Source organism: Physeter macrocephalus, chromosome 10 (genome assembly GCF_002837175.3).
Source record: "Physeter macrocephalus isolate SW-GA chromosome 10, ASM283717v5, whole genome shotgun sequence".
NCBI classification, from domain to species: Eukaryota; Metazoa; Chordata; class Mammalia; order Artiodactyla; family Physeteridae; genus Physeter; species Physeter macrocephalus.
The window spans coordinates 51,193,045-51,201,885 of NC_041223.1; the positions used below are offsets into that span (position 1 = coordinate 51,193,045).

Sequence of the window (8,841 nt, forward strand, 5' to 3'; positions counted from 1 at the left end):
GCCTGTGCTCCGCAACGGGAGAGGCCGCAGCGGTGTGAGGCCCGCGTACCACAAAAAAAAAAAAAAAAAGTACAAAGCTGAGAAACATACAAACATACAAACCCTTAATATTTTAAATATTCCTAAAGTAACACAGAATTTGGTAACAGCTGTAACATCAGCACTTGCTAATTCACCAGTTGTTTGTGGTCTGTCCACACAATTAGCCCAGACTGGCAATGACCCCTGTAGTGCTCGAGACGCATCGCTGCACAAAATAAGGACTACATCACACCGATCCCGTGAGAGGCGAGCGTTAGGGACAAACTTGACATCACAGGCCTTTGAGCAGAGGGCACCAGGCTCCAACCTCATATGTGAAAAACGCTGCCCATTATTAGTACATAGCTCTTCAATTAAAAATGCTAGAGTCCTCTAATTAAATCCTCGCAATGACTTTGTGTGATGTGTGTCCTGTCATTTACGTTTTTGTACATGAGGAAAATGAGGCTTAGAGAGGTTAAATAACGAGTTCAAGGTCACACCACTGCAGAGACTCCAATTCTACCTGACCCTGAGGCCTGGGCTACAGGGCGTCCTGTCAAAACACCTCAGGGAAACAGTTCATTTCTTTGGGGACTATTACTACCAATTTAACTGTCATCAAAATAACCGATACTGGTGAACGACTCTAGAAAGCTCAGACTGAGCAGTAGGGGTGGTGAGAGTGGTATCTGCCACTAGCGCCACCGCTCTAGTTTCCTGTCCTCCCTAGTGCCACCAAGAGTTCCTGGTGCTTCTTGGAGGAAAGAGCGTTGGAATTCCAAAGTGAGGCTGCTTAGACACCACACGTAAAAACCAAAGATTGACTCCTGAAATGTTGAGTTCCTTATCATTCCACATTTGTGGGAAGCAGTCAAAAATGATGTTAATGGTTTGCTCGAATGTAGCTTCAACTTACATTCAATGGCTAAGTTCTGAAACTTTATATCTTATGGAAAATGCCAAACAACTGCATTTGTTAATAATGTTCCCAAACCTACTATCAGGACATCAACAATACTAAATTCCTCACGGCAAACATGTAGCAAGACTGACTACTTTAGCCTATATGACCATTTCTCAAAAAGAAAACTATCTCACATTCATAATAACATCAAATCTGAGTTTACATAGTAGAGTAGGAAAAAAGATACCTTCTTCTTGTTGGTAAAAGTCTCATGGTATTTTTATGATGCAAATAAAAATCTGTCGGGAGTTCCCAGAGATGAGGTTTCCCTTCAGTGGGATGGAAAACTCCCAGGAAGAGATTAATGGAATCTTGTCTATCAGCATCTAAAAAGCAAAAATATGTATTTCAGGAAATCCATTACTGACATAAACAACTCAGGCGAATGTTCTCTTAGGAGAATAATGGTACAGCTGTGATTTCATAGAACGTACCTCTGAAAATAATAGCATTTATACTTCAAAAGTCACACACATACACAGAATCTAAAACAGCCAAGATTTTGAGAATTAAAATCTTGCTTCAAAATGTTTCCTTTTTACTCTGTACCTCTCATAACACAGAGGATAGTGAACATAAACTGCTTCTTGAATTTTGAGAGACTCTTAAAACTCTTTAAGAACTGCCATAGTACCTTAGTGATTGTATTTTTAGAAAACATTCTCACTGTATGTTAGTTTACCTGAAACAAAGGACATCTTCACTTTATTGCAAAGACAAGTAGAGATGTCAGAGACAAATAAAGTGACCCAATTTCTACCCATATTCTGTTGCACAACCTTGAACAAGTCAGCTTCCAAGTTTCTGCTTTTAATCCATGAGAAGACATTCTCCATTTCTTTAGCAGAGACAATGTTTACATTTTCTGTCTCCTACAGCTGTGTTTGATAATGAAGGCAGAGCGAGCACATGGAAAACAGCCTCACTCTAACCATTCAACCACTCCAAAATTACCTTTTCAAAATATACTATGAACTAATAAAATTGACTACATATATATATGCTGTATCTCTTCTTTTTCCCAATTATATTTTGGTAAAAATGATGATAAGCACTGAAGCAGCCTCATGAGCCATCCTTCCCATTCTACACTGTCCCCTCCCTAGCATCCTTCACTCCTTCCCCTTATTTCCTTCTTTCCATGCTCATCTCCGATCCCTTGTATATTCAAGTCTGGGGAAGGCTTCCACAATATAATAACCTCTTTCTGAAAATAAGCACAGAACCAAAAAGACAGCACAATAGAAATGACTGCTTTGAAACAGGATAACATTATCATAAAATCAATTTCCTTCCAACAGCTATAGTGAAACACAGAAAAATCTGAAATTAGCAACATTGCTCTCATTGGGCTATTTGGTCATTTTGGCAGAAGCATAAATGAAATACGGTACATCAAACATGTATTCCAGTTATATATTTTGACAGGAAGCATTCCATTAAAACAGCACTTACCTTTTAGGCTAAAAGTAATATATAAAAGGGATGTGTTTATATGATCAATATATTTGGAGCCTTTTTTCCATTTGTTGAGAGAAAACATCAAAGTACTAAATGATACAGGCATTACTGCCCCAATTTTCACCCTCTTAACACAATATGAAAGTAAATATACTTCTTTTATAGTAATTATATTCTTTATGCTTCTTGAATGGCCTTAATGGCACAATAATTCATACTATGCAGGACCCCAAAATATCTGAATACTATCTAAAGAAGCTTTCCATTTTTCAGCCATGTTTTCAAGGAGTTTCTTTTAGCCCTTATTAAGCTTACTAGTAGCTTCCTTTAATTTTTAGCAAGTATGATAAAATGTAAGATTGAAAAACATAACCAAATAAAGGATATTCCTTCAAAGGATCATAATGGAGACTTCTTGAATGTCCTGCTGTTATTATAACTTAAAATATATCCAAAGTATTTATGGTCATCTACTAAGCTTGGAATCTAAGGCCAGCCCTAATGAGCCTGAGAATCTTCCTGGCTAGACAGCAGTACTTTGGACACAGACAAAAGCTTAAAACAGGTAGGTTCTCTGCAGTTGCAGATAACAAGAGGGCAAAATGACTATCTACTTTTGTAATCAATCATGCTCTAAAGGAAAAAAGAATATGCACCTTTCAAACTCCATCCAAACAGGTTAAACACTAACCAGTTTTATTATGCACTGTATTTAAATAGGTCAGGCTTGAATATAACAGTTCTTTTTAATTAGCCAAAAATTTTAACTTGGAAACTAGAATGTTTGTTGACCTAATATTAAGTTCGTGATAAAGTGGGCTCTGAAATCAGTAATGGAAAGGGACGCTATTCAATGAACAGTACTGTTTAACCATTGCGGGGGAGTGGACAGTGACGTTAGATCCCTACCTCACACTGTACGTTGAAATAAATACCAATTAAATGTAAGAAGAACAAAGATCAACACCCTCACAGAAAAAGAAAAACATGCAATTTTTAAAAGAAACAAAGACAATGAACATACATAAACTCAACTGTACTAGTTTTTGAACAAATGCAAACTGAAAACAATATACCATCTTCTACCTTTTAAGCTGGCAAATACTTTCAAAATGGGCTCTCCTATACTCTGCTGAGGGGGACTTGACTGCTATATCCTTTTGGTAAGGCTATTTGGCAATATATATATTTTTAAAAGTTCCTGAAAATATCTATACTCTGACCTAATAAATATGCTTCTGAAATTTTCATAAGATAAAAAATATGCAAAAATGGTACATGTTCAAAGATATTTGTTTAAAAGGCACCTAAAGGCACACTAAAAACAAATAACCTCCCTATGGTGCTTCTAAAGGACAGACTGCTACAAGGCTACCAAAAATCATGTTGTAAAAGAATATTTAGGGTCATAAAGATTACTCACATTATCTAAAAGGGCAAAAACGGATACACAGTACCTGTATAGTAAAACTAGAAGGATCACGTTCTGCTAAATATGAACAAGTTGCTATCTCTGAAAGGTGAGGATTACATGACTTGAGAGTTATTCTATACTTCTTATAATTAACATATATTACTTTCATAATTAAAAAAACACACCATTCATTCATTTATCCAAGAGCCTACTACGTCCCACACTAGGGATACAGTCTATACAAGACTGATTTCTGGCTCTCGTAGGGCTTATGTTCCACAGTGGGAAACAAAAATAATATACAAGTAAATAACGTACAAGGTACTTCCACAGGATGTTAAGTTCTATGAAAAAAATAAAAGAGTGACGAGAGGGTGATGAGAAAGGAGAGGGACACTTAGGTCGGGTGGTCAGGGAAGCGGGTAGAGGCTGGGCAGCTCCAGGAACAGCACGAAGGCCAGGGGGCTGGAGGGCAGGGAGCAAAGGAAAGAGCAGGCCCAGGGACAGCCGAGGCAGAGCACACAAAGCCTAGGAGGTCGCGGTAAAGAGTGTGATTTTTAAATGCCATCAGAAGCCCTGTAAGAGGCTTACAGAGGCGGGTGATAAGATCTAAGTCTTGGAAAGACCACTCTGGCTGCTGTGAAGGGCAAGGGCAGAAGAGGGAGGCAGGGGGAGGAACCAGGAGCCACTGCAGGCGCTCAGATGAGAGCCAACAGCTGTCCGCACCAGCCCGGCAGGAGTAAGGATGAACCACAGCAGAAGGGTCTGGGATATATTTTGGAGCTAGAGCCAAAAAGATCTGCTGAGAGACGAGATGGGGGAGGATAAGGAGAATAAAGAAATCAAGGATGACTCCTAGGATTCTGAACTGAACAGCGGGAGCTGAGGTGGAAAACAAAACAAAAAAACAAAACAAGTAGAGAAACAGGTCTGGGGCAGAGTCAAGAGCTCCTGTCTCAGAAATGATCAGTTTGAGATGCTTCTTAGATATCTGTGGTAGGAAGAAACTCGGCCCCATGACCTTTCCTCCCTAGTTTCCCATGAATATTTGACATTACATGGCAAAAGGGACTTTGCAGATGTAACTGAAATTACTAATCACTGACTTCAAGATAGGGAAATTATCTTGTCTTATCCGGATGGGCCCACTGTAATCACAGGAATCCTCTAAAGGCAGAGGAGGAGGAAGGCAGAGAGATTCGAAGCACAAGGGTTTATGCACCGTCGCTGGCTTTGAAGATGGAGTGGGCCACAAGCCAAGGAGCCTTTCGAAACCAAGAATGAGCCCCAGCCACAGGGACATCTGCCCTAGAACCACCTGGGATTCTGCCAGCAACCTGAAGGAGTCTGGAGGCCTCCGGATCAGCATCCACATTCTGACTCGATTTTGATTTCATCTGACTTCATTGCTTTCATTTTGACTTCAGCCGGGTGAGACCCTAAGCAGAGAACACAGCTGAGTAATGCTGTGCCCAGACTTCTGACCCACAAGCACTGTGAGATAACAAACAGGTGTTGTTTTAAGCCACTAAGTCTGTGATAATTTGTTACAGCACCTGTAGAAAACTACCACAATATTCTGGAGGAACTGCCTGCTAGGTAGGCATGTAGATAAATAAGTCTGGAGTTCAGTGGAGGAGTCAAGGGAAGAGATATGAATTTGAGTGGCAAATGCATGGTACTTAAAAGCTGGGTAAGATGCCCCAAAGGTCAAAGTATAGAAAGAGAAGAGGAAGGTTTAGAAATAGGGCAGGAGAAGTCACCAGGGAGACTGAGTGAGACAGCACAGAGGTGAGTTTCAAGAAAGAGGGAGTGCTCAACTGTGATACAAGCTGCTGAAAGCCCTAGTAAGATGAAGACAGGAAAGGAATCACTGGATTTGGCTATGGGGGATTGTTGGTGATTTTGACAAGCACTGGTTCGGTGGCATGACAGGGCAGAGGCCCAGTGAGGCAGGTGGAGAGAACAGGATATGCGAGAGGAAACAGGTGTGCAGATAACTCTTTCAAGAGGTTTTGCTTCCAGAGAGCAGAGAAATAGGACTTTAGCTAGTGGTGGGTGTGGAATTAAGGAAAGGAGGAAAGATTAGACGAAGAACATAAGGTGTGCTTTTATGCTAATGGAAATGAGGCAGCAGAGGGGAGCAACTGACATATATGGCAGTGAGCTATACGATATAAGGTAGAAACAGTGGGTGCAGATAAGGACAGGCTCTGCATTTGGTGCTAAGAAGGAGGAGTTCCCCCCCCCACCCCAATGACTTATTTTCTCAATGAAGAATGAAGCAAAGATACCAGCTGAGAGTGGTTTAGGGAGAGAGGACAAGGTATGAATGGTCACTTTGGAGAGTGAAAGAATGAACATATTAGGGAAATTTAGCGGGACTGTCAGGCTGTTTTGAGTATCCTTCAGAGAACTGCAGTCAGTTTAAACTGAGGGTCATAATTCCAACTTTTTCTCTTGCCACGTTTAACTGCTTTGGTTGCAGAACAGATGGACAGCTGGGTTTTAGCCAGAGTTTTATTAATGTGATTTCAAATGTTATTAAAACGTAACATTTTCCAAATGTCTTCTTTCTGCTATAGCCAAATATAGCTTACTCACTCTAAACCTGCTGTTAGAAGGATGACCTTAGAAGGCTAGCTCAGTATTCTTGATAAACAAAAATGTGCTCAGATGCTCCTCTGCACGTCCCTCTTTCAGGGGTGGGCAGAAAGGAGAAGACACTGCTCCACTGCCTCACAGCACTACCGTAATGCTGACAATGCCATCTCAACACTGTTTTCTGTAATCACTGCATTCCATGCATGGTGAGCTTTGAAGTCTTTACCCCACGAGCTTTTTTTATTTTTTAAATCTCTATTTGAGGAGACTATGGCTCCCCTCCATGCATGAATACACACACATTCACACATTTAAATTACACCTGTGTGCATGTATGTATGTATATATATGTGTGTGTATATATATATACAGCTGGTCTATTATTAACCGTTGCAGGTACCTTATCTTTTTATTTTTTTCTTATAATAGGATTTCAGTTCAACAAACTTCAGGGAAAAAAAAAGTCAGGCTTACCCAAATATAAATGTAAAAAAAAAAAAAATTAGAAAGAGCTTGACAGTGTCCATCAGTGAATTATAATTACAAAGTTCTTCCTAATATCCAAAGGGAGTACCTAGGTACCTATTCTTTCCTTGTTGGCGTCCTATAACTGCTTATGTAGCCAGTTATATTAGAAACCAACGGACATTTCTTAGAGACAAACCCCAGAAGATGGTACTATGTGAAGCTTCAAGAACAGGTTTTATTAAAATGAGCGTGAAAGGGAGTCAGGTGGGTGACCCACAGAGCATCAATCTGTCTATATGAACCAAGGATAAAATTCCTAACAACCTAATTTCAAGTACCTTCCTGCCTACCCCAGAGGCAAAACATGAGCAGATTAACCTTTACAAAGTTATCTTGAGTGTTTTAAAGAAAATGGTTCTATTACTATATTACCATTATATAATATCCATCGTAACTTAAAAGTAAGTTGTACACCCCAATGACACCATGCTTCTCAAAATAAAGAAGTCTGTTTTAGCCACATTATTCATAAAATAATTCCTTTCATAATAGTTCCTCTTTCAGTTGTGCATAATTTTGCTTTACATTTTCATCAGGTGCATGTTACTTATTCATGACCATCTTCTGTCTTTTAATGGTTCTCCTTTCTTTTTTAATCATGCACAGCTACACATTCATTCTCTGTGCTCTGATCTTATTGAAAAACACATTACTTGGGCATCCCCGGTGGCACAGTGGTTAGGAATCCGCCTGCCAATGCAGTGGACATGGGCTCGAGCCCTGGTCCAGGAAGATCCCACATGCCGCAGAGCAACTAAGCCCGTGCGCCACAACTACTGAGCCTGCGCTCTAGAGCCCGCGAGCCACAACTACTGAAGCCCGCGTGCCTAGAGCCCATGCTCCGCAACAAGAGAAGCCACCGCAATGAGAAGCCCGCCCACCGCAACGAAGAGTAGCCCCCGCTTGCGGCAACTAGAGAAAGCCCGCGGGCAGCAACGAAGCCCCAATGCAGCCAAAAATAAATAAATAAAACAAATAAATTTATTTTTTAAAAAAATCACATTACTTGATCCTTAAGTGTCAATAATTACTCCCAATTCAGGGACAACCATGACAGGAGAGTGTAGAAGAGTGGACAACCCTTTCCATCAGGGCAGTTTTAAACCTTTTTCATGATAACACACGCCGAGAGGTATATGTATTTGTTGGCACATAACTTACACAACTGCTATAAGTTGAACTGTGTCCCCCCCAAAAGATATGTTGAGGTCTTAAGCCCCAGTACCTGTGAATATGACCCTATTTGGAAATCAAGTCTTTGCAGATATAATCCTGTTAAGATACAGTCACACTGGAGTGGGGTGGGCCCGTAATCCAGTATGACTGGTGTCCTTATAAGAAGAGACACACACACACACAGGGAGGAGAACGCCACTAAGACACAACAGAGGGGAGAATGTCATGTGACACCAGAGATAGAAATTAAAGTGCTGCAAGCCAAGGATCAGCAGCAAACCACCAGAAGCTAAGAAGCAAGTAAGGATCTTCCCCTGAAGACTTCAGAGGGAGCACAGCCCTGCTGACATCTTGATTTCTGACTTCAAGCCTCCAGAACTGTGAAACAATAAATTTCTGTTGTTTTAAGCCACCCAGCTTGTGGCTGTGCTTTGTTACAGAAGACATAGGAAACTAGTAAAACAATGAAGCATAGCCAGTGAGATGCCTTTAGAGAGATCATCTTAAAACCATTCTAGGGGCTTCCCTGGTGGCGCAGTGGTTGGGAGTCCGTCTGCCGATGCGGGGGGCACGGGTTCGTGCCCCAGTCCGGGAAGATTCCACGTGCCGCGGAACGGCTGGGCCCGTGAGCCGTGGCCTCTGGGCCTGCGCGTCCGGAGCCTGTGCTCCG

The 8,841-nt window shown here is 41.1% G+C and overlaps 1 protein-coding gene across 5 annotated transcripts in view; it reads right to left on the reverse strand.

Moving 5' to 3' along the window:
* Positions 1–8,841, reverse strand: part of FIG4 (FIG4 phosphoinositide 5-phosphatase) — a 129,412-nt gene that overhangs the window by 56,276 nt on the left and 64,295 nt on the right. For all 5 annotated transcript variants that reach the window (XR_008618380.1, XM_007104747.4, XM_028494556.2 and 2 more), the window contains one exon: positions 1,176–1,314. Coding sequence is in view for 4 of the 5 variants with exons in the window: in XM_007104747.4 (XP_007104809.1) it covers positions 1,176–1,314 (139 nt within the window). In the remaining variant the exon portion in view is untranslated. The remainder of the gene's footprint in view (positions 1–1,175; positions 1,315–8,841) is intronic.